The sequence below is a fragment of the Trichomycterus rosablanca genome, chromosome 25 (genome assembly GCF_030014385.1).
Source record: "Trichomycterus rosablanca isolate fTriRos1 chromosome 25, fTriRos1.hap1, whole genome shotgun sequence".
In the NCBI taxonomy this organism is placed as follows: Eukaryota; Metazoa; Chordata; class Actinopteri; order Siluriformes; family Trichomycteridae; genus Trichomycterus; species Trichomycterus rosablanca.
The window spans coordinates 7,153,534-7,180,660 of record NC_086012.1 but is presented as its reverse complement, the minus strand read 5'-3'; the positions used below and the strand labels follow the sequence as shown (position 1 = coordinate 7,180,660).

The 27,127-nt window shown below is 41.4% G+C and overlaps 1 protein-coding gene across 1 annotated transcript in view; it reads right to left on the bottom strand.

Moving 5' to 3' along the window:
- klhl24a (kelch-like family member 24a) overlaps positions 1–23,168 on the bottom strand; it is a 66,257-nt gene extending 43,089 nt beyond the window's left edge. Inside the window, exons 1-4 of the mRNA XM_062987344.1 lie at positions 23,084–23,168; positions 16,575–17,417; positions 13,889–14,004; positions 6,779–6,963 (exon numbers count right to left, since the gene is read on the bottom strand). Coding sequence (XP_062843414.1) covers positions 6,779–6,963; positions 13,889–14,004; positions 16,575–17,375 — 1,102 coding nt within the window. The 5' untranslated portion in view covers positions 17,376–17,417; positions 23,084–23,168. The remainder of the gene's footprint in view (positions 1–6,778; positions 6,964–13,888; positions 14,005–16,574; positions 17,418–23,083) is intronic.
- Positions 23,169–27,127: the final 3,959 nt, after the last annotated feature.

Here is a 27,127-nt window from a genome sequence, read left to right as displayed (position 1 = left end):
ACATAGAGCTCACCCTGCCTCTGTCTGGGACTCGAACACAGTCTCTATGTTTAAGTCTAGATTGAAAACATTTATTTACTCAGGCTTTTGATTGATCTTTAAAAAAATAAATAAATTAAATATATACGTATATATATACAGGTATGTATATATTTATATATATATATAGATATTCACAGTACCAGTCAAAATTTTTGACTTTTTTAAATTTAAATTTTTTGGTTTTTCTTGATTTTTTTTTAAAATTTTCAACATTGTAGATTAATAATGAAGCCATTCAAACTATGAAGGAACACATATGGAATTACGTAGTAAACAAAAAAGTGTTAAACAAATCAGAATATGTTTTATATTTTATATTCTTTAAAGTAGCCATCTTTTGCTTTGATTACAGCTTTGCACACTTTTTGGCTTTTTCTCAATCAGCTTCATTAGGTAGCCACCTGGAATGGTTTTCAATTAATGTTTGTGCTTTGTCTAGAGTTAATTTCTGGAATTTCTTGCTTTTTTAATGTGTTTGAGACCATCAGTTGTGCTGTGCAGAGGTAGAGTTGGTAAAATATAAAACATATTCTGGTTTGTGTAAAAAATTTTTGTTCACTACATAATTCCATATGTGTTCAAAGTGCTGCCCATTGTGTTGGATTGTCAATGCAACCCTCTTCTCCCACTCTTCACACACTGATAGCAACACCGCAGAAGAAATGCTAGCACAGGCTTCCAGTATCCGTAGTTTCAGGTGCTGCACATCTCGTATCTTCACAGCATAGACAATTGCCTTCAGATGACCCCAAAGATAAAAGTCTAAGGGGGTCAGATCGGGAGACCTTGGGGGCCATTCAACTGGCCCACGACGACCAATCCACTTTCCAGGAAACTGTTCATCTAGGAATGCTCGGACCTGACACCCATAATGTGGTGGTGCACCATCTTGCTGGAAAAACTCAGGGAACGTGCCAGCTTCAGTGCATAAAGAGGGAAACACATGTAGCAATTTCAAATATCCAGTGGCCTTGAGGTTTCCATTGATGAAGAATGGCCCCACTATCTTTGCACCCCATATACCATCAATTTTTGTTTTCCAACAGTCTTGGAGGGATCTATCCAATGTGGGTTAGTGTCAGACCAATAGCGGTGGTTTTGTTTGTTAACTTCACCATTCACATAAAAGTTTGCCTCATCACTGAACAAAATGTTCTGTGTAAACTGAGGGTCCTGTTCCAATTTTTGTTTTGCCCATTCTGCAAATTCAGTGCGCCGATCTGGGTCATCCTAGTTGAGATGCTGCAGCAGCTGGAGTTTGTAAGGGTGCCATTTGTGAGTAGCTAATATCCGCCGAAGGGATTTTCGACTGATGCCACTCTCCAGTGACATGCGGCGAGTGCTACGCTGTGGGCTCTTGCTGAATGAAGCTAGGACAGCCACTGATGTTTCTTCATTAGTGACAGTTTTCATGCGTCCACATTTTGGCAAATCCAACACTGAACCAGTTTCACGGAACTTGGCAAGCAGTTTGCTAACTGTAGCATGGGAGATGGGTGGTCTCGTAGGGTGTCTTGCATTGAAATCTGCTGCAATGACCCGGGTACTGCATTCACCAGTCATCAACACAATTTCTATCCGCTCCTCACGTGTTAACCTCTGCGACATGTCAATGGCTGTAAGCAAAGAGAAGCTTGTAAATAACTCATGAAAGAATAAAGTTACGTTAAAACCAAGCACACCATTGTTTTTCTTGTGAAATTCTCAATAAGTTTGATGTGTCACATGACCCTCTTCCCATTGAAAAAACTAAAGTTGGATCCAAAATGGCCGACTTCAAAATGGCCGCCATGGTCACCACCCATCTTGAAAAGTTTTCCCCCTCCCATATACTAATGTGCCACAAACAGGAAGTTAATATCACCAACCATTCCCATTTTATTTAGGTGTATCCATATAAATGGCCCACCCTATATATACTGTATATATAAATATATATATATATATATATATATATATATATATATATATATATATATATATATATATATATATATATATATATATATGAATGAATATGTATATACAGTGTATCACAAAAGTGAGTACACCCCTCACATTTCTGCAAATATTTCATTATATCTTTTCATGGGACAACACTATAGACATGAAACTTGGATATAATTTAGAGTAGTCAGTGTACAGCTTGTATAGCAGTGTAGATTTACTGTCTTCTGAAAATAACTCAACACACAGCCATTAATGTCTAAATGGCTGGCAACATAAGTGAGTACACCCCACAGTGAACATGTCCAAATTGTGCCCAAATGTGTCGTTGTCCCTCCCTGGTGTCATGTGTCAAAATCCCAGGTGTAAATGGGGAGCAGGGCTGTTAAATTTGGTGTTTTGGGTACAATTCTCTCATACTGGCCACTGGATATTCAACATGGCACCTCATGGCTAAGAACTCTCTGAGGATGTGAGAAATAGAATTGTTGCTCTCCACAAAGATGGCCTGGGCTTTAAGAAGATTGCTAACACCGTGAAACTGAGCTACAGCATGGTGGCCAAGGTCATACAGCAGTTTTCCAGGACAGGTTCCACTCGGAACAGGCTTCGCCAGGGTCGACCAAAGAAGTTGAGTCCACGTGTTTGGCGTCATATCCAGAGGTTGGCTTTAAAAAATAGACACATGAGTGCTGCCAGCATTGCTGCAGAGGTTGAAGACGTGGGAGGTCAGCCTGTCAGTGCTCAGACCATACGCCGCACACTGCATCAACTTGGTCTGCATGGTCGTCATCCCAGAAGGAAGCTGACGCACAAGAAAGCCAGCAAACAGTTTGCTGAAGACAAGCAGTCCAAGAACATGGATTACTGGAATGCCCTGTGGTCTGACGAGACCAAGATAAACTTGTTTGGCTCAGATGGTGTCCAGCATGTGTGGCGGCGCCCTGGTGAGAAGTACCAAGACAACTGTATCTTGCCTACAGTCAAGCATGGTGGTGGTAGCATCATGGTCTTGGGCTGCATGAGTGTTGCTGGCCCTGGGGAGCTGCGGTTCATTGAGGGAAACATGAATTCCAACATGTACTGTGACATTCTGAAACAGAGCATGATCCCCTCCCTTCGAAAACTGGGCCTCATGGCAGTTTTCCAACAGGATAACGACCCCAAACACAACCTCCAAGATGACAACTGCCTTGCTGAGGAAGCTGAAGGTAAAGGTGATGGACTAAACCCAATTGAGCACCTGTGGCGCATCCTCAAGTGGAAGGTGGAGGAGTTCAAGGTGTTTAACATCCACCAGCTCCGTGATGTCATCATGGAGGAGTGGAAGAGGATTCCAGTAGCAACCTGTGCAGCTCTGGTGAATTCCATGCCCAGGAGGGTTAAGGCAGTGATAATAATGGTGGTCACACAAAATATTGACACTTTGGGCACAATTTGGACATGTTCACTGTGGGGTGTACTCACTTATGTTGCCAGCTATTTAGACATTAATGGCTGTGTGTTGAGTTATTTTCAGAAGACAGTAAATCTACACTGCTATACAAGTTGTACACTGACTACTCTAAATTATATCCAAGTTTCATGTCTATAGTGTCGTCCCATGAAAAGATATAATAAAATATTTGCAGAAATGTGAGGGGTGTACTCACTTTTGTGATACACTGTATATATAAATATATATACAGTATATACACAGTACCAGTCAAAAGTTTGGAATAGGCAAATGTGCAGAGCTTGGGAGTTCATGACCTTGTTAACTGCTCTCTCCCTTTTTAGTTATGCTGTAATAATTAGGGGTGCCAGAGTCTAAAGCTACTCTGTGTAAAACTGACTATTTACTCTTAACGATTTCACATAGTAACTACATCTTCTGTTGTTTTACCCCGAGGTGGTTCTGATGGAAACCGGTTTACTCTCTCGAGGTTAAACACTGCAAGTCGAGACTACTGTGCCAACAATGCTGCTCCTACTAGATGTAAGTAAGTAAGTAAGTAAGTAAATTTGATTTATAAAGCACTCTTAAAACAACTTACGTTGACCAAAGTGCTGTACATCGAAATGTGACGGGAACCTGGTGTGTTCGCACCAAAAATGTCAAGAAATTACAACGGACTTTATCACAGAATGGACTGAACAATGAAGAACTCCAATTATTTATTTATTTTACTAGTTATAACCATCAGTACAATTTAGTTCTGTGTTAGTATGATCCTATTTATTTAAAGTATCCTCCAGGCCAACCAAGAAGGATGGAGGTCCCTGCTGAGTCTGGTTCCTCTCAAGGTTTCTTCCCATAATTTTAAGGGAGTTTCTCCTTGCCACTGTCACCCTCGGCCTGCTCAACAGGGGTTTTGGTCTGTTGGTCCTGGATTCTGTGAAGTTGCTTTGAGACAACGTTCATTGTAAAAAGCGTTATAGAAATAAATTTGACTTGACGTGACTTAGTATGGCTCTCCGTACGCGCTACAGCTCTATGTGGGAACCCAACTCTGGCAGGAGATCAGAAGCGGCCAAAGATTAGATAATTGGCAAAGTGGTCGGATCAGACGTTGTGCAAGTGGTAATGGATTCACAATCGAGAATAGGAAATGACAAAGGGGGGGGGGTCTAAAAAAATTTGTTTCGTGAACAATGGGGATCAAAAGTCTAGGACCACTTGCTTTTAAGTAGTGCCAAATAGTAAAAAATAAATCAGAAAGACCCTTGGGTTCTGCTTGACCAAAAGGTATTGGGCCACCGCTTCTGATTACAGAATTCCTGTGTTTCAGCCACATCTACTAACAGGTGTAATAAATCAATAAATTAAAGGTAATTTTATGCTTCCAACTTTGCAGCAACAGTTTAGGCAAGGCCCTTTTCTGTTCCAGCATGACTGTGCTCCTGTGGACAAAGCAAAGTCTATAAAGACATGAAGAAAAGCTTGTCTTCAAGAAACGCCAGTGGCCTGCACAGAGCCCTGACCTCTGCCCCACTGAACAACTTTGTAATGAACTGGAACATCAATTGAGGATTCCTTGACCAACATCAGTGCCCAACCATACTGAATGATGGGCACAAATTCCTACAAACATAATGTCTAGTGAGAAGCCTTCTTAGAAGAGCGACTGTTGTTATAGCTGAAAAGGTCACATAGAGGTCACTGTATATTTAATGCCATTTGTTTTAAATAGGATTTCCAAACACGTTTTGACTTTGTCCACTTTAAAGGCTAAGCCTACATACAAACCAGTTTCCAAAACCTTTTAATAGTCAGCTAAGTGTGTCAGATTATTTTGAAGCATGGGCTAAAAATATTGTGAAATTAGTAGATGTGATCTTTCATCTCAAAGACAGCCATGGACCTTCACCTCTGTACGCTTAACTACTTCCAAATGGACCTCAGCTAGTGCCAGGATTAAAATAAACACAATTCTTAATCAACTTGAACATGAAGGTCCTAAATGTAAAACTCAACACCACTCTTGTTCTGAAGTTTCATGACCTCCAGAAGGCAGGCGTGATGTCATTCTGCTCCGTCCTCAGTGGAAACTTGGAATAATGCTGGCAGAGACATGAACCTAATTCTCTCCAAACTCCACTGAAATCATAATCTGGCTCCTGGCCATTAGGACACAGATGAAAAATATTCCCAACCACAAACAGTTCCTACATGTACCTGATTGTGTTATAATGAGTTGATTTACCAAATATGGGCATGAAGATCCAGATGTTCTGTTCTGTTTAATGGAGAAAGTAGAACAGAATCTATTACACTAACACACTACTGCTGGGATTTAGCTCGAACCACTAGCTGAGCTATCGACCAGACTAAATTTTTGTCCTCCGCTGCTGAGAGATACCAGATTGCATCCGAGGAGAGAACGTCGCTGTACACGCCTCTACCGACACGTGTACAGCGCTCCTCTTCTCGCCCCTGCATTCTGCACAGGCGTCTCTTCTGCCAAACAGGGTCCTTACACAGCGTATGAAGACCCGCCCACCCACACATAGTCCGGCCCCCACCCTGCAGATACGGTGGCCAATTAGTATCTGCTGCAGGCACTGCCGATTATGCCCGCCAGATGGTGCCCAGCTGACCGGTGGCAACACCGAGTTTCGAACTGAGAAGTTCAGAAACTCGGTGCTGGTGTGCTAGCAGAATATCCTGCTGCGCCACCTGATTGATGTACATACAGACATGGATTCCGGGGTGTGTTACTGTATTCTGCCAGCTATTCTGGGGAAACTGGACCCACCATGACCAGGGTAATGTAGTGGAAAAACAGTCACTCACTCACTCTCTTAACCGCTTATCCAATTAGGGTCGTGGGGGGGTGCTGGAGCCTATCCCAGCTTTTCAGTGGGCGCAAGGCAAACAGTAACACCCTGGACGGGGCACCAGTCCATTGCAAGGCAGACACACACACACACATTCACCTATAGGGCAATTCAGTGTCTACAATTAACCTGACTGCATGGTTTTGGACTGTGGGAGGAAACCAGAGCACCGGGAGGAAACCCACTCAGACACGGGGGGAACATGCAAACTCCACACAGAAAGGACCCGAACTGCCCAGCCTGGGGATCAAACCCAGGACCTCCTTGCTGTGAGGCGACAGTGATACCCACCGAGTCACCATGCCGCCCTAGTGGTAAAACAATGAAATTAAATTAAATAAAAACATGGGAACTTATGTGATCGCCCAAACTAGTTTTGGAAAGTAAGATAGCATTTTATTGCAGACATAAGTAAAATGATTAGATCTTGACCGTTTTGATTGTGGTGTGTATAAGAAACCGATCTTACCCGAGACGAGGATGTCGTTCCGCAGGGCGCACACAGCGTACTCTGACTTTGTGAACTCGGGGTGCTTAGCCAGAGATTTCCACACTCCTGTGACGGGGTCGTAACACTCTGTGTAGGGCAGGTTAAAGCCCCCTGCTCTCTCACAGCCTCCCACCACCACGATCACCTCTGAAAATCCTGTTGATCTGCAACGAGAACAGAAATACATGAGTAAATAAAGAATAAAAAAAGTCTTTTTTCCCCCTGTATACATGTAAGACGTCATCAAAACGCGACTATGAGACGAATCGGCATTTGTGTGGAATAACCGTCAAATTCACTCTGAAAGCTCCACATGTATCTGTGTTTAGCTGTAATTTTCTCCTGTTTCACTTTTAAACTTGTGTTATAGCTCGGGGTGCTGAGAAACTGTAAGAATCAGCTTTCTGAATCGCTTATTGTTAAAAAAAAATGTATGCGACTTAATGTATTAAAAGAACGACACTAGAACATCAAACCTCTCAATTATTATTATTCATAAGTTCTCTCCATTAATGAAATTGCTCGCTCGTTGTTTTAGTACAATAAGTCACGTTAAGCTTTGTGCACTGCGACAGTCCACAGGAAATAACGGCACAGCAGCACAAAAGCGGTTTTGTCACTTCTCATGTGAATCATTGAAATCACTAAGGAATACGGTATTCCAAGATCAAGCATCTCCACGATTAAGAAGCATAAGGAAACAATAAAGAAGCAACGGTAAAGTGCAGGTTTTACTGTATTTTTACTGTGTTTTTAATTGTATTTCATTTAATTGTATTATGTGTTATTTTCAGTGTATAAGTGTCAAAACAACCCCATTATTTTACATTAGCCCAAAATATATGCAGTTCAACGAGACCATGTAACGCATTAACAGGTTTCCCATACATCCTTATGAGAAAAAATACCTTGAAACTCAACGTCTTTTAAACTTGACACCAGTCTTAGAAGCAGTTGACGTCACGTTTCAAGGTATCACTGTGCAGTATATTAGGGGTCGCCATAGCGGATCATAATCTGTACACCAGACCTGGCACCATATTTTTTAGCCAGATGCCCATTGTAGGCCGTTTCAGTGATCGGGAAAAACAACACAATACACCGAGTACCGTCACTAAACTGGTTGCGTCCTTTTCACAGCTCCAGTTAGGACTGTAACAATACACTCTACCCACGATGTGATGCGATGCACGATACTGTGTTCACAATATGATTTTTTACAGATTTTTTGAACAAAATTAAATTGAAGACAAATTATGACAAAGTTTCCTTTTATTATTTCTCTTAAAAAAAATTAAATAAAATAAAATACTGTGTTTGTGCTTATCTTTCATTTATCTAAATAATGAATGCACTTTTATTTCTGAGGTAGGTACAAACTATGTAAAACAATGCTGCACATTTACCTTTTTGTGTAAAAAAAAAAAAACTGAAATGAAATAAATCCCACATAAAAAAAATAAATGAATAATACAAATTAAAAAAAGTATCCTCACGTAAATAAATTTGGCTGGACAATTCCAAAACTGGCAACCCTGTAGTGACGTCAACCAGGTGAGGTGAACAGCGCCAGTGCCCTCTGCTGTTTAAAATGAATATCGATTCATTATACATGTAAGCCGATTTGAATCTTTTCACATCGATGAATTGAATCGATTTTTAACCGTCTTGTGGTGCATCGTTACATCCCTAGTTAGGACAGTGAATTTTATCCTGGTATGTGTGAGATTTAAACACGGTGGTGGGGTAGTGTAATAGACCGATGCACCACTTGAGCACCTAACTCACATGGTAAAAGTTAATCTACATTTTACTCAACATTCAAATGTTAGCTGACTTAAGAACAACTCAGAAGCTACAGAAATGCAAACATGACAGAACAACACTCACAACACCGCTGGAAATCGGTAGGCTTTGAGGAACTAGTTCAGTTCTCTAATTATTACTGGATCAAACAGAAACCAGCATACGCTTGCAAAACACTTCCTTAAATCGCTGCTTGGGTTTAATAATGACGGCTGATCGACAGGAATAGAACACGCAGTCGTCGAGATAAAACCTGTTCGTGCACGGTCTGGATTTAATATATAAGGCCTGCACGACTGAACCCACCAACAAACTAACACACCGCAGGGATACAAACACCGAGATCTACAGCTGACAGCACAGCGAACCACTCAGCACACAGACGCCTGGTCGAGAGACTAGGCAGAAGGTTAAATCCCAAAGTAAACAAAGCAAGAGAGAGAGCCCTCTGGCCATACACACACGCGCGCACACACACACACACACACAGAGCAGTCATAACAAGTCCTGAACGCATGTACATATACCCGCCCCCAAACAAAAAAAGTGCACAGACCTAATCTGCCTAGTGATTCAAAGTGCGTGTGCTTATTTAAGCTTGAACTCGCTGCTTGGCCGAACGTGTTCATGTAACAAAAATAAGCATCTGCAAAAAGTTACCCAATAACAGCACCGACAGGGTGCGACGACACCCCCAGACTTTCTCAAATCTGCCTAAAATACGGAATTAAATTAATAAACTTCTGCAAGTTTTACTAGTGATACCTTGAAACTCGATGTTAGTTGGTTCTGGGAGTGGTGTCGAGTTTTAAAGGTGTTGAGTTTCAGGGTATTTATTCCCATTAAGATGTATGGGAAACCTGTTAATGCGTTCCATGGTTCTATGGAACTGCATATATTTTTGGCTTATGTAAAATAATGGGGTTGTTTTTGACACTTATACACTGAAAATAACACAAATATAATAAACAAATCTGATTCTTACAATTTCTCAGAACCCCGAGCTTTTAAAAGTAAAACAGGAAAAAAATCCAGATAAACACAGATACATGTGGAGCTTTCAGAGTGAATCTGACGGATATTCCACACAAATGTAGGTTCGTCTCATATGCACACTTTGATGACGTATCACCGCACCGCTCAAGCCGAGCGCTAAACTAAGCGACTGTTCATTGTTCATTTGAAATTAAATAAATACATTTTTTTAAAACAAACTGAACACGTCGAGTTTAAAGGAAACGTTGAGTTTAAAGGGTACAAATTTTTTGACGAAGGGCGTTGAGTTTCAAAGATTTTGAGTTAAGGGAACGTTGAGTTACAAGGGCTGAGCGTCCACATGAACAACGATTGGCCTGTTGTTCATATAGGGGTGGGGTATTAAGTCGGATAGGGACTCCTCGTAACTGATGCACAACAATCTCTGCTGGCTGATTGATGGCACCTGCACAGAGGCAGGGAAGGAGTGCAATGATCAGGGTGTGTCTCTCCGTACACAAGGCTGATTCACATATATGCACTCGCCTAGTGTGGGTGACAAAATGCATACGGCTGCAGCCCACGTGTCGGAGGGGACGTGGGTTAGCTTCGTTCTCCTTAAATCAGAGCGGGGGTCGGCATTTGTGGAGAGGAAGCGTGGCGCAATCCGGCACCTGGAAGCGCTAAAAGGTCGGGAGAAACAAGGGGAGAAAATGCACAAACAAACAAAAAAAAATCTATATAAAATACAATAAACCTGCACTTTACCTTTACTTCTTTATTGTTTCCTTATGCTTCTTAATCGTGGAGATGCTTGATCTTGGAATAGCGTATTCCGTTCAGTAAAGGCGCATTTACATGAGAAGTGACAAAACAGCTTTCGCATCTTTCAGCTGTTTTCCACGTTAAGTTTTGTGCACCTTTACTTCGTTTCTCCACACCGTCCGGCATATTTGTAAATCTCGTAAATATTTTTTATGAGAAAAGTTGTGCCGCACTGAATGATGGGGATTGCCTTCACCGCTAAGGCAGCATCGGATGCTCACTCGTTCTTGAGTCAAAATACTGTTGAAATTTTAAGATACCTTACTAGTGAGCATATTACGGCATCTAGGATTTCGAACAGCCTTCTTCCCGGGAGCGCGTGTAGGATGATGTAAAATGCTGTCTATGTAGAGAGCTCACTAGGTTTTCGAACACACCCATGGTATAGAAAAAAGCAGTAGAAAGAGGTACAAGCATCTCTGGGTATACCCCTATTAGGAAAACATTTTTGCTGTTTTTTATTACATAACAATCATTGATCGATGATTAATCAATGATTAGTCTAATGCTCTAGGCCACATTCGCTCCATGTTCGAATCCTAGTGGTGCTATCAGCCGACTGAGCACCAACACAGACATGACTGGCTAAAACATATGGCCGGTTGTTTATGGCTGAAAGGTGTTGCCCCCATTTGCAGCTATAACAGTTTCTAGTGTTGAAAGGCTTTCAGTCAATTGTTGATCCATATTGTCCATACACAATCAAAAGGTTGCCAGCCCCACTATGACCAAGTTGCCACTGTTGGGCCCCTGAGCAAGGTCCTTAACCCTCAATTGCGCAAAATGTATTCAGTGTCAACTGTAAGTCGCTTTGGATTAAAAGAGTCTGATAAATGCCACAAATGTAAATGTAAATTTAACATGTTCCCTATAAGTGTATATTTTTTTATTTATTAGGATTTTAACGTCATGTTCTGCACTCTTTGGTTACATTCAAGTCTGTAATGTCAAACACGGTCATGGACAATTTAGTATCTCCAATTCATCTCACTTGCATGTCTTCAGACTGTGGGAGGAAATCAGAGCTCAAGGAGGAAACCCACACAGACCTGGGGAGAACATGCAAACTCCACACAGAAAGGACCAGTACCGCTCCACCTGGGAATCAAACCCATAAGTGTACAAAAGCTTTTGACTTTTTAATATCAGTGCCTACATCGGACATAAGCACCCACAGCAGAAGAAAAGCTCTAAGGTACAAACGACCACATCAGCAGAATTATCTTTCATTATCAGAATAATGAGAAAGGCTCAGAACGTTTGTAAGTACCCATGAATCATGGCGCTTTTGTGAAATATAACTCAACCTTAACAAAGAATGCCAAGATCTATGAATATGCAAATTGGAAACGGCCGTCTGTACTCTTGCCCTTGTAACTTAAACCCTTCCCCCCACCATCACGAGGAAGCTAAAACTGACAGTTTTAACTCTTTATCTGTTGACTTCCTTTACCAACTGCAGGACTTTTTTTAAAAGCACTTGGCCAACAGGCTAAAAATGAAATAAACCTCATTTATAAGACTCGGTTCTGTGATAGACTAAAAATAGAACTTTATACTACAAGGGAGGTTGAATTCTAGGTGATAGATGTTGGTAAATCAAACGTGTCTGCATGTAAGTCGAGTAACACCTTCCCTACTGTGAAATATAGTGGTGGGAGCACTGTTACCGTGATGATTTCTAGCAGTAGGGACAAGCAATCTGGCTAGGATTGACTGTAAAACAATTGTGCCAATACAGATACTAGTGAAAGTGTTTAGACACACTACACTACTTACTCCCAATCACACTACCAATGCAACACTGGTGGTTTTGTTTGTTTGTTTATTAGGATTTTAATGTCGTGTTTTACACTTTGGTTACATTCATGACAGAAATGGTAGTTACTCATTTCAAACAGTCATGGACAATTTAGTATCTCCAATTCACCTCTCTTGCATGTCTTTGGACTGTGGGAGGAAACCGGAGCTCCCGGAGGAAACCCACGCAGACACTGGGAGAACGTGCAGACTCCACACAGAAAGGACACGGACCGGCCCACCTGGGGATCGAACCCAGGACCTTCTTGCTGTGAGGCGACAGTGCTACCCACTTAGCCACCGTGCCGCCCCTGGAGTGGTTTTGAATAGTAGCTGATAGAAAGAAGAAAAAAAACACACGTAGACCCCCCCATGATCGCTCAATATTGGCAGTGACCATTCAAATCAAGTCTTAACTATATAAATAAAGTCTTAACTATTTGAACAAAAATGTAGTTAAATCAAACTATCTACCATCACTAAGATGAACCAACTATTTGGTGTAGAGCGGGCTGCTGAAAAAATGGCAAAAAACACAACATGCATTGCTGCTGCTGCTGTAGACAAAACTCATCTCAATCTTCATCGTCTTCTATCGGCTGCTCCATTAAAGGGTCACCACTGCGGATCATTCGTCTACATCTTGCCCGGTCCTAAACATCCTCCTCAGGTACTCAAGTCACCTGAATGTCCTCCCTTACCGCATTCATAAACCTCCGCTTTGCTCCCTTTTCCTGATAGAACTCTCATCTCTCCTCTGCACATGCCCAAACCATCTCGATCTCTCCTCCCTAACATCCTGCACTGTCCCTCTAATAAACTCGTGCTCAACTGTGTCCATCCTCGTCACTCCCTACAAGACTCCCACTCATGTCTTTACATTTACCTGTTCAGCATTTAGCAGACGCTTTTATCCAAAGCGACTTGCATTGTACAGTCTTTGCAATTGAGGGTTAAGGGCCTTGCTCAAGGGCCCAACAGTGGCAACCTGGCAGTGGTGGGGTTTGAAGCAGCAACCTTCTGCTTACTAGTCCAGTTCTTTAACCGCTAGGCTACAACTGCCCTCCAAGCCACACAACAATAGCAGACCTCACTACTGTCTTGTCATACTCCAGCCTGTCGTCACTGTATACTTTACCTTTCTACCACACTCACCATTACTTTAGACACTTAACTCCAAGTATTTACACTCATCCACCTTTACCACCTTTCCACCGCTCTCCCTCTCATTCCCAACTCATCTTAATAATCCTACTTTATCAATGCAGTGACTCAATTACAAATCCTTAATTAACATGAATGGAAAAGCTCCGTCTTGATTGGGCCCTTACCTTACCATCATCCAAGCCTTCTACTCCCTTATGATGCCTGTTAAATGCCAATGCAGACTGAAAAAAAAAAACACTTATTCAGGAACTATGAGACAACCCTGTACCCAGATACACAGGGCCACTAGGTAAAGTGCGACTCTTGACTCTAATTGCGACAATTGACTGAATACAATAAGAGCAAGTCAGGGTTACAGGCCTTGCTCAAGGGCCCAACAGCTCAGGGGCAAGTTGGTGATGGTGGGACTTAAACCGGCAACTTTATGATTACTTGTCCAGCACATTAACCACTGAACTACCCCAGTACCAAGGTATTTTTTTTTTTTACCCTGTTGGTCAGGTGGTCGTACTGTACCTGCGTGGCCTGGTTCGTGGTGACATCATCTCATTGCCAAGCACATGGTAGCGGCGGGCCTCGTGCAGCAGCTGGTAGCATTCTGGCGCGTTCTGGATCAGCTGATCACCCTCCACCTTCAACGCAGACATTACATATTACATTACATATTACATATACCACAGCAGGGTCACACACCTGTGTATATATATATATATATATATATATATATATATATATATATATATATATATATATATATATATATATATATATATATATATACACACACACATACAGTATATATATATATATATACAGTATATATATATATATATATATATATATATATATATATATATATATACACAGTGTATATATATATATATATATATATATATATATATATTATCACAAAAGTGAGTACACCCCTCACATTTCTGCAGATATTTAAGTATATCTTTTCATGGGACAACACTGACAAAATGACACTTTCACACAATGAAAAGTAGTCTGTGTGCAGCTTATATAACAGTGTAAATTTAATCTTCCCTCAAAATAACTCAATATACAACCATTAATGTCTAAACCATCGGCAACAAAAGTGAGTACACCCCTAAGAGACTACACCCCTAAATGTCCAAATTGAGCACTGCTTGTCATTTTCCCTCCAAAATGTCATATGATTTGTTAGTGTTACTAGGTCTCAGGTGTGCATAGGGAGCAGGTGTGTTCAATTTAGTAGTACAGCTCTCACACTCTCTCATACTGGTAACTGAAAGTTCCAATATGGCACCTCATGGCAAAGAACTCTCTGAGGATCTTAAAAGACGAATTGTTGCGCTACATGAAGATGGCCAAGGCTACAAGAAGATTGCCAACACCCTGAAACTGAGCTGCAGCACAGTGGCCAAGATCATCCAGCGTTTTAAAAGAGCAGGGTCCACTCAGAACAGACCTCGCGTTGGTCGTCCAAAGAAGCTGAGTGCACGTGCTCAGCGTCACATCCAACTGCTGTCTTTGAAAGATAGGCGCAGGAGTGCTGTCAGCATTGCTGCAGGGATTGAAAAGGTGGGGGGTCAGCCTGTCAGTGCTCAGACCATACGCCGCACACTACATCAAATTGGTCTGCATGTCTGTCACCCCAGAAGGAAGCCTCTTCTGAAGTCTCTACACAAGAAAGCCCGCAAACAGTTTGCTGAAGACATGTCAACAAAGGACATGGATTACTGGAACCATGTCCTATGGTCTGATGAGACCAAGATTAATTTGTTTGGTTCAGATGGTCTCAAGCATGTGTGGCGGCAATCAGGTGAGGAGTACAAAGATAAGTGTGTCATGCCTACAGTCAAGCATGGTGGTGGGAATGCCATGGTCTGGGGCTGCATGAGTGCAGCAGGTGTTGGGGAGTTACATTTCATTGAGGGACACATGAACTCCAATATGTACTGTGAAATACTGAAGCAGAGCATGATCCCCTACCTCCGGAAACTGGGTCACAGGGCAGTGTTCCAGCATGATAATGACCCCAAACACACCTCTAAGACGACCACTGCTTTATTGAAGAGGCTGAACGTAAAGGTGATGGACTGGCCAAGCATGTCTCCAGACCTAAACCCAATAGAACATCTTTGGGGCATCCTCAAGCGGAAGGTGGAGGAGCGCAAAGTCTCGAATATCCGCCAGCTCCGTGATGTCGTCATGGAGGAGTGGAAAAGCATTCCAGTGGCAACCTGTGAAGCTCTGGTAAACTCCATGCCCAGGAGAGTTAAGGCAGTTCTGGGAAATAATGGTGGCCACACAAAATATTGACACTTCAGGAACTTTCACTAAGGGGTGTACTCACTTTTGTTGCCGGTGGTTTAGACATTAATGGCTGTATATTGAGTTATTTTGAGGGAAGAATAAATTTACACTGTTATATAAGCTGCACACAGACTACTTTTCATTGTGTGAAAGTGTCATTTTGTCAGTGTTGTCCCATGAAAAGATATACTTAAATATCTGCAGAAATGTGAGGGGTGTACTCACTTTTGTGATACACTGTATATATATATATAGTACATTTCTATTAATGAATTTAGTTTTTCTGCCAACGTAGTCGCATCCAATTACTCAGCTGCAGACCCCTACCCTGATTGAGGAGGGGGAGAACTGTAAGAATCTCCTTGATCCTTGATTGGGTAGACTGGGTGTCAAACTGTAAACCCATGAGCAACAGTCAGCAACTGTATGCCAACAATGTGCATCTGTTTGGTAGCTATGGCCAGAAGTAACTGGACGCCTGACCAGAATTCCCCCCTTTGCAGCTAAAACAGCCTCCAGTATATTGGGCCAGCTTTCCGCAAGATGATAGTCTGTCTGTGGGAATTTGTGCCTATCTGATTATAAGAGCATCTGTGAGATTAAGCACAGGTCATCTTTAATGGCCTCCCCAGTCAGCAGATCTAAATTAGAACTCAGTCATGTTGTATTTTGTCTAAAACCATACAAACTGAAGGGTCTAACCAGTCTTATAACGTGGCCACTGAGTAAATATGTGTATACATTGTTAAAGTTACATAGTGCATTATGACAGGGTTGCCAGTCATAAAATATCCAATCCTAACAATAACAAAACTCTCCACACAACACAAAGCACATTACATTTAAATGCTGTGGCTTTATTACTTATATTATATATATTTATAGCGGTTTGCTTACTAACCGTCTGTACAAAGTAGTTAGGGTGCAGCAAAGGGAGACGGATATGCTGTAGCAGCTCTTTTAGCATTGGTCGGCGGATATCAACGGTGTGATAGACCCATCTCATGATAGCCTCGAAAACCACCTCCTCCCGGCTCACACAGAGCTCATCGCTCGCTATGTACTCCTCCAGCTCCTCCTTCCGCAGGTGCAGGAACTCTTCATGCTGTGCGACCTCTGTGAAGTTTTGCAGCGCATAGACCCGGCAGCGACCTGCCAGCTGTTTGAGCGAGTGTGCGTCGGCGAAGCTCTGCATGCCAAGGCAGTTGCAGGGATCCAGTTGGTCCTCGAGAAATTTGGCGCAGGCGTCCCTGAGGACGCTTATCTGAAACAGGTTGGATGTCTCGAAGAGGTACTGCACGTTTTGCGTGGTGATGGTGGCCTGCCCGGTGTACACGTACTGCAGCAGGACTTCCATGGCTTCGGCCTGGACGCCGCTGATCTCCACCAGCGTCTGCCGGCTCTCGCGGTGGTCGTTGCAGAACATGGCCTGGAAGTAGCCGCTGCAGGCGGAGAGCATGGCGCGATGGCAGGGGAACTCGCGGCCCTGCACGCCGATCACCACGTCCGTGAACAGCCGGTTCGTGCGGAATTCGTCGAAGACGTGCAGCACGCTCTCGGCGTGTGAAGGGCCCGAGGAGAAGTCGAAGGAGTCGTCCAGGTTCTTGGAGTCCACGTCGAAGACTTTGCGCTTGATGGCGGGCGACTCGCGTACGACCGCCTGATCCTCCCGGTTGACACGTCGGCCCAGGATCAAAACCATGACTGCTGTTTGAGGTTACTACAGGTCAATCACTGGCAAAACCTGCATATTAAAATACATAAACATACTAAAGTCAACATCTGCTCAATAATAATCAGTGGCTGAACATGTAGCTTTTGTTAAAAGGGCATAGCATGTTTAGAATGGCGTGGGGGGGGGGGGGGGGTCATGATTAGGTATGAAAGGGCAGTACACTCTGAAAACAATGTCAATTCTTTTGAACAAATCAGATTTCCTTAAATCTTATGAATTATATTGAAGCGTGCACTCAGACGACTTTGAGTGGGTAGATTTGATTACAAGAATTGTTATGCTGATGATATGATTCTACACTGATCAGCCACAACATTAAAACCACCTCCTTGTTTCTACACACACTGTCCATTTTATCAGCCCCACTCACTATATAGAAGCACTTTGTAGTTCTACAATTACTGACTGTAGTCGATCTGTTTCTATACATGCTTTGTTAGCCCCCTTTTTTGCTGTTCTTCAATGGTCAGGACTCTCCCAGGACCACTACAGAGCAGGTATTATTTGGGTAGTGGGTCATTCTCAGTACTGCAGTGACAATGACATGGTGGTGGTGTGTTTGTGTGTTGTGCTGGTATGAGTGGATCAGACACAGCAGCGCTGCTGGAGTTTTTAAACACTCCACTGTCCCTGCTGGACTGAGAATTGTCCACCAACCAAAAATATCCAGCCGACAGCGCCCCGTGGGCAGCGTCCTCTGACCACTGATGAAGGTCTAGAAGATGACCAACTTAAACAGCAGCAATAGATGAGCGATCGTCTCTGACTTTACATCTTCAAGGTGGACCAACTAGGTAGGAGTGTCTAATAGAGTGGACAGTGAGTGGACACGGTGTTTAAAAACTCCAGCAGCGCTGCTGTGTCTGATCCACTCATACCAGCACAACACACACTAACACACCACCACCATGTCAGTGTCACTGCAGTGCTGAGAATCATCCACCACCTAAATAATACCTGCTCTGTGGTGGTCCTGACCATTAAAGAACAGGGTGAACGCAGGGTAAAAAGGTATGCAGAGAAACAGATGGACTACAGTTAGTAATTGTAGAACTACAAAGTGCTTCTATATGGTAAGTGGAGCTGATAAAATAGACAGTGGGTGTAGAAACAAGGAGGTGGTGTTATTGTTATGGCTGATTAGTGTATATATAGAGGCTTTTTTACTTGTGACCTTAAAATATTTGCCCTTTCTAAATGGGGAATAATGACTAATTTAGTATCTTGTTTTTTTTTTCTGATGGCCAACCATTAATTTAGTTTTTAGAAACAATTTGACAACAAGTCTGACATTACACCCAGTGACACATCATTCGCTGTGCCAACAATACACACTGCAATAGAGGCATTAGAAGATGAAACGGACACATTAATAAACTACAAGATAAATTCTACAAAATTCAATTTCCTTCTGCTTTAACACACCCGATTCTGCTCGTGAAGGCCTTTGTGCTTGCCTGCGAGTTAAATAAGGTGTGTTAGCACAGATAAACAATGTATGAAACATTAAACTCACAAAGCTGCTGAGACTGGAAAACACTGTATGAAAGGTCAGGACAAGATGCAACCTTTGTTTTCTAAACTTCTAAACCAATCATTTTGGTAGCTGTTGAGTTGCTAATTGACAGCTACGTACTGTTACAAGACAGATATGATTAATGCTTTAATAGTTCTGTTTATCCCCATAATGACATTTACAGCTAGAACCTGAACGCATTAAGTTCAACTGTAAACACATTTTCACTGTGCTTGCATGAAATAACACAACGTGACCTTAAGTTAATTACATCACTGAGGTGGAAAAAAAATCTGGCTCCAGTAAGACACAATAACAGTTGCCAACACACGAGTGAAGATTGCATAATTCAGATCTCAGAGAGCAAGACGGAGGAAGTAAGCTAGAGTGTATATTGCACACAATGTACCCACTGGAGTTGTTTTGGTTTTTAATAAAGTTGCATTGAGTAATATTTACACAAGGTCATGTGTATTTTACCACTGCACATTAGCCTCAAATCACCATATGTGTGTGTGTGTGTGTATATATATATATATATATATATATATATATATATATATATATATATATATATATATATATATATATATATATATATATATACAGTGAAGCCCGAAATTATTCATACCCCTGGCAAATTTTGACTTAAAGTTACTTTTATTCAACCAGCAATTTTTTTTTTTACCAGAAATGACACAGGTGTCTTCCAGAAGATAATAAGACGATGTACAAGAGGCATCATTATGGAAAAAAATATTTCCCAGCTTTTATTTACATTTGAACAAAAAGTGGCATGTCCAAAATTATTCATACCCTTTGCAAACTGTCACAGTCTATGGGAAAATCCAAAGTTCTATACCATTCCAAATAGTCCAAGCTGTTCTAAAGCATCCTAATTACCCTGATTCATTGGGAACAGCTGTTTTAATCAACTCAACAGGTGAAAAACAGCAACTCTCCGCAGTTGGTTTGTGGACAGTCATGGCTAAGACAAAGGAGCTCACTAAGGACCTGCGGCTGTGCATTGTGGCAGCTCACAAGTCAGGAAAGGGCTATAAGGCCATATCTAAATGTTTTCAAGTTCCAGTGGCTACAGTGCAAAGTATTATTAAAAAATACAAGACATTCCGCACTGTGGAAAATCTCAGAGGACGTGGTCGGAAGCCAAAAGTGACACCTGTGCTGGCCAGGAGGATAGTGAGAGAGGTGAAAAAGAATCCAAGGATCACCACCAAGGCCATCCTGGTGAATCTGGGCTCTGCTGGTGGCAACGTCTCAAGGCAGACAGTCCAACGGACACTGCACACTGCTGGGTTCCACGGACGCAGACCAAGGAGGACGCCACTTCTCCAGAAAAGGCACACAAAAGCTCGCTTGGCCTTTGCAAATGCTCATCTGGACAAAGAAGAAGACTTCTGGTCTTCTGTTTTATGGTCAGATGAAACAAAAATTGAATTGTTTGGCCACAATGATGTATCCTTCATTTGGCGTAAAAAAGGAGAAGCCTTCAACCCTAAGAACACCATCCCCACTGTCAAACATGGTGGTGGGAACCTAATGATTTGGGGGTGTTTTTCAGCCAATGGACCAGGGAACCTAATCACAGTAAACGGCATCATGAAAAAAGATCAATACATCAAGATTCTCAACAACAACATCAGGCAGTCTGCAGAGAAACTTGGCCTTGGGCACCAGTGAACATTTCAGCACGACAACGACCCAAAACACACAGCAAAAGTGGTGAAGAAATGGTTAGCGGACAAAAACATTAACATTTTGCAGTGGCCCAGCCAGAGTCCTGACTTGAATCCAATTGAGAATCTGTGGAGGGAGCTAAAGATCAGGGTGATGGCAAGGAGACCCTCCAACCTGAAAGAGTTGGAGCTCATCGCTAAAGATGAATGGGCAAAAATACCAGTGGAGACATGCAAAAAGCTGGTCAGCAATTATAGGAAGCGTTTGATTGCTGTAATAGCTAATAAAGGCTTTTCTATTCATTATTGAGAAGGGTATGAATAATTTTGGACATGCCACTTTTTGTTCAAATGTAAATAAAAGCTGAGAAATATTTTTTTCCATAATGATGCCTCTTGTACATCGTGTTATTATCTTCTGGGAGACGCCTGTGTCATTTCCGGTCCAAAAAAAAAATTGCTGGTTGAATAAAAGTAACTTTAAGTCAAAATTTGCCAGGGGTATGAATAATTTCAGGCTTCACTGTATATATATATATATATATATATATATATATATATATATATATATATGTGTGTGTGGTGTGTGTGTGGTGTGTGTGTGTATATATATATATATACGTATATACACACTGTAGAGAGAGAGAGAGAGAGAGAGAGAGAGAGATATACATATATGTAGATACAGATACATATAGCTACACACACACACACACACACATTTCACAAATTTCGGTGTACACTGAGCAATGACAAGGCATTCTATTCGTATATATCCCAGCTTGTTTGGAAGCTGGGGTCAAAGCGTAGGGTCAGCCATTGTACTGTGCCCTTGCTCAAGAACCCAACAGTGGCTGTTCCAGAGCCTGAATTTGAACCATGATAGCCCATAGCTATACCCACTAGGCTACCACCATCACCAAATAAATAAATAAATAAATCTCTATCTATCTATCTATCCATCCATCCATCCATCCATCCATCCATCCATCCATCTATCTATCTATCTCAATCAGACATAACATTATGACCATTCCTAATATTGTGTTGGTCCCTCTTTTGCTGCCAAAACAGCCCTGACCCGTCGAGGCATGGAGTCCGTCACCTTTCTATCAGAACCAGCATTAACTTCTTCAGCAATCTGAGCTACAGTAGTTCGTCTGTTGGATCGGACCACATGGGCCAGCCTTCACTTCCCACATGCATCAGTGAGCCTTGGCCGCCCATTTACCACTGTTCCTTCCTTGGCTCACTTTTGATAGATACTGACCACTGCAGACCGAAAACACCACACAAGAGCTGCAGTTTTAGAGATGCTTTGACCCAGTCGTCTAGCCATCCCAATTTGGCCCTTGTCAAACTCGCTCAAATCCTCACACTTATTTTTCCTGCTTCTAACACATGAACTTTGAGAGTAAAATGTTCACTTGCTGCATAATATATCCCACCCACTAACAGATAGCAACTGCAGCCAAATAATTCAATATTTCAATTTTATCTCATCACACCAGAGAATCTTTTCACAGGAATTTTGAGCTCTTTTAGACCTTTGGGTTCTTTCTTATCTCCTGAACCAGGGTCATTCTTTCCCAGATGGCCAGTTTGGCTTGAACACTAACTCTAAGAAGGTTCAAGGTTGTGTCAACCTTCTCTAATATTAAAATGATTAAGCCCTCGGCGGTCCTGGGAACAGTGGGACAGAGTATAAATACTTTTGTAAACAAAAACTATAGATAAACTATAGCACAAAAGAAAATAGGCTTGTATACTTTCAGAATCCACAGCAATATTTCTGCAGTATTGAGCAGATACTGGTGTTATACTGGATTAATACATGCATCTGAATGTTAAATACCCTGAAGTATAAAAACCAGCATTAAATTATTAAATACTAAACCAAGTTATAGTGTGATTTGCTAAAACTCAATACACCTGGTGAGTTTTCACTACAATTGTATTGTCCTAGTGACCAATAAGAGAACAAAACAAAGGATCTAGTGGTTGCCAGAGAAAGATGATAACAGGTATGTGAACTTTAATGCTACTTCCTCCTACAGTTACAAAGAAATTACACCATTTAATGTCTTTAAACACTGCATGAGATCACTATATCAGTGCTGGCCAACAGGTAAGGCAGGGTGAGGTAAATAATTTGCTGTAATTTAAATAACTGACTAAGTTAATGAAGGTGAAATTAGGTGAAATATTTATTACTTTACAGCATCATTATTTTCACCTCACTTTTAGGTTTTGTAATTGCTAACTGACCTACACAGCAACCACCTGTTGAGACAAAGCACGGCGCTCTTGAAGGCAGCATAACAAAGGACTGTTCGAGCACACAGGTAATATTTTCAAGTACATATTTATACACATATTGACATTTTATACCATTTAAAAGACATAAATTACACACATAACAACAAGGTGAAATAAATTTAAATAAACGTATCGAAACTTACCTTAGGCAAGAGAAACAAACTTTTAACATGAGCAATTAGACAAACAAAAGAAATAAAGGTGTAATGTCCATTTCAGAAATAATGTCGTTCATACTGAAAAAACAGAAGCTGTTTATTTTTACTGTCTGCCTAAATAACACTTAAAAAATAACAATAATTTTTATAAAGTTCCCGCGTCACATCTTCCACCGTTGCTGACACAAAGAAGTCTGTTCAGGTCAAGCACGCACTCCGTTTTTCTATGCCATAACAGAAAAAAAAAAAAAAAATCTTAACCGTCAGCTGGCAGAGGCGGCGCTACTGGGTAATGTAGTTCTTCACTGTAATCTCTAGCAGTGTTTACACTAAATAAGAACTACATTTCCCATAGTTCCAAGCGTCAAGCTCGTCCATGTGACTGACTTTGTTTGCAAACAGAACAGGGAATAGCCGGGCCTGCATGTGTCACGAAGGATGGCGTGTTTCAGAAGCACAGACTGAAAGGCTTTCCTTAGATTAAGCTCACACCCGAGTTAACAAAGCAGAATAATACTTGTTTAATGTTTTATTTTTGACATTTACAGTTAAATTAACTCATTCTAGTATGAACAAGAGTAAAATTTGAGGCATTGTTGGTAAAATTGTTGTTTATGGTTGTAGGTTAAAGCATACACCATCAGCCATAACATTAAAACCACCTCCTGGTATTCTCAGCACTGCAGTGACACTGACATGGTGGTGGTGTGTTAGTGTGTTTTCTGCTGGTATGAGTGGATCAGGCTGGAGTTTTTAAATACCGTGTCCACTCACTGTCCACTATTAGACACTTTTACCTAGTTGGTCCACCTTGTAGATGTAAAGTCAGAGACGATCGCTCATCTATTGCTGCTGTTTGAGTTGGTCATCTTCTAAACCTTCATCAGTGGTCACAGGACGCTGCCCACGGAGAGCTGTTGGCTGGATATTTTTGGTTGGTGGACTATTCTTAGTCTAGCAGTGACAGTGAGGTGTTTAATAACTCCATCAGCGCTGATGTGTCTTATTCACTCATACCAGCACAACACACACTAACACACCACCACCATGTCAGTGTCACTGCAGTGCTGAGAATGATCCACCACCCAAATAATACCTACTCTGTAGTGGTCCTATGGGGGTCCTGAGCATTAGGTGGTGTAGAAACAAGGAGGTGGTTTTATGTTATGCCTGATCAGTAAAATGAAATAGTAATCATTTGAAGCGTTAATGGTTGTACACAATGTACATTTATATTTTCAGCATTTGGCAGACGCTTTTATCCTAAGCTAATTACAGTATTGTTACAACATACTGTGTAAGCAATCCATCTAAGGGTCCATCAGTGGCAACCTGGCAGTGGTGTGGATTGAACCAGCAACCTTTTGATTACTAGTCCAATACCTTAACCTGAGATACTAATCGTGAGATACTTAGTAAATCCCCCTTTGGCATTTTTCACAGCTTTTAAAACTAAAACACTACAACAGGAGTTTAGTTCTGAGGTATTATTATTATTATTGCATGCCCATCAAGACTCAGATGTACCCACAGATTTCCAGCCATGTTGAAGTTAAAAAACTTAATTGCTTGTTCCAAAAGCATCAGCTTGCGTGTACTGCGGTGGAATTTAGGATATGTTTCAGATTACTCAGCTTTAGATTCTTGATTGACAATGTGACCTTGATTATTTGGTTATATTTAGTTGAATCCATTGTATTTACCTACGCAATGTTTACTCCACCACATTGCATACACCACAATATACACCTACATTTGGATCTAAGGCTGCGAGAGACAAGTTGTCTAACCTGGTGCTAAACCTAAACACTTTCTCTGTTACTCCCAGCTCAGATGTAAAAAACATGGGTGTCACAATAGATTCAGATCTCTCTTTTAATGCACACGTTAATAATATTACTAGAGTTGCTTTCTATCATTTGCGTAATATTTCTAAAATAAGAAATATACTATCTGTTAATGACGCTGAAAAACTGATCCATGCGTTTATAACTTCTCGGTTAGATTATTGTAATGCTCTTCTCACAGGATGCTCTGGTAGATCCATAAACAAACTCCAGTTAGTTCAAAATGCAGCAGCTCCAGTGCTAACCAGAACTAGAGAGTTTGATCATATTAGTCCTGTTCTATCATCTCTACACTGGCTGCCAGTTAAATTCCGCATTGATTACAAAATACTTTTACTAACTTATAAAGCACTACATGGTCTGGCTCCACAGTATCTAAGTGAACTTATTGATCACTACAGCCCAGCACGTTCACTTCGTTCACAAGATGCAGGGTTACTTATAGTTCCTAGAATTAAAAAGATCATGGCTGGTGGAAGAGCATTTTCTTACAAAGCTCCACAACTTTGGAATAATCTCCCTGCCTCTGTCCGGGACTCGGACACAGTCTCTATGTTCAAGACTAGATTGAAAACATATTTATTTACTCAGGCTTTTGATTAGTCTTGTCAAACTAAACAAGCAGACTTAGTTGTGCTGTAATAATTCGGGGTGCCGGAGTCTAAAGCTACTCTCTGTAAAACTTTTCAAAAACATTTTACTCTTAACGATTTCACATTGTAACTACATCTTCTGTTGTTTTACCCTGAGGTGGTTCTGACGTAAACGTGTTTACCCTCTCGAGGTGAAAGACTGCAAGTCGAGACTGCAGTGCCAACAATGCTGCTCCTACTAGATGTGATGGAAACCTGGCGTGTTTGCACCAAAAATGTCCAATTTAATTTTATGTTTGTATAATTAGTGTAAATCCTATTTATTTAAAGTATCCTCCAGGCCACCCAACAAGGATGAAGGTCCCTGCTGAGTCTGGTTCCTCTCAAGGTTTCTTCCTATAATTTTAAGTGAGTTTTTCCTTGCCACTGTCGCCCTCGGCTTGCTCAATAGTGGTTTTTGGTTTGTTGGTCCTGGATTCTTTAAATTTGCTTTGAGACAATGTACAGTACATTGTAAAAAGCGCTATATAAATACATTTGACTTGACTTGACTTGACATACACCCTGTGCTTACCAGCTTGCAGGGCGTTCTTTGTTTAATCAAATGGGTTATTTCTTCAATTATTTATGTTTAATAAACGCTGTCCACGGAGTGGGATGGGAAACGCGGAGTGGACTTAGCAAATCTCCGTTCTCTTCCTCGTTCCTCACAGCCAACTACACAACAATACCACTTGAAAATGGCATTGCTTAATGTTCGTTCACTCAACACAAAAAGTACTGTACTCAGTGAATTTATATCTGACAGTGAACTAGACTTTTTCTGTCTCACTGAAACTTGGCATAAACCCTTGGATTATTTTACGTTAAATCAGACCACGCCAATGGGATACTCGTATATTGATGAACCTCGTATGGAAGGGCGAGGTGGTGGTGTTGCTGCAGTCTATAGGGATGATATTAAAATAACCACTTTGTCTTTTCCTGCTGCTCTTTCTTTTGAACACCTGGCTTTCAAGTTGTCAGGGCCTACTCCTCTGGTCACTGCTGTAGTTTATCGTCCGCCAAAGCCAAACGCTTCCTTTCTCTCTGATTTTTCAGATTTTTTAACCCAGCTTAGTGCCCTCTCATCCTCTGTACTGCTTATGGGTGATTTTAACATCCATATTGATGACAACAACTGTAAATTTGCCAGGGAATTTTTGGAATTGTTACAGTGTTTTAATTTCACACAACATATACATTTTCCAACTCATAAAAAAGGTCATACTCTTGACCTTGTCTGCTCTACTGGTGTCCTAGTTCATCAGCCGTCCAGCCATGACCTTACTGTCTCTGATCATTTGACAATCATCATGGACATTGAGGTCACTAGGCCCATCACTAGAGCTAAACGTAAAATATCCTTCAGGAATCTTCAATATATCTCTCCCTCTGCTTTCTCAGATTCTCTTGTTAAAAAGATGTCTGTCTGTCCTGTACTGTCTAGTAATTCATCTGACCTTGTCGATTACTATAATGACATACTCGCCTCATGTCTTGATGAGCTGGCTCCTTTGAGAACCAAATTTGTTTCATTTAGTCATTCC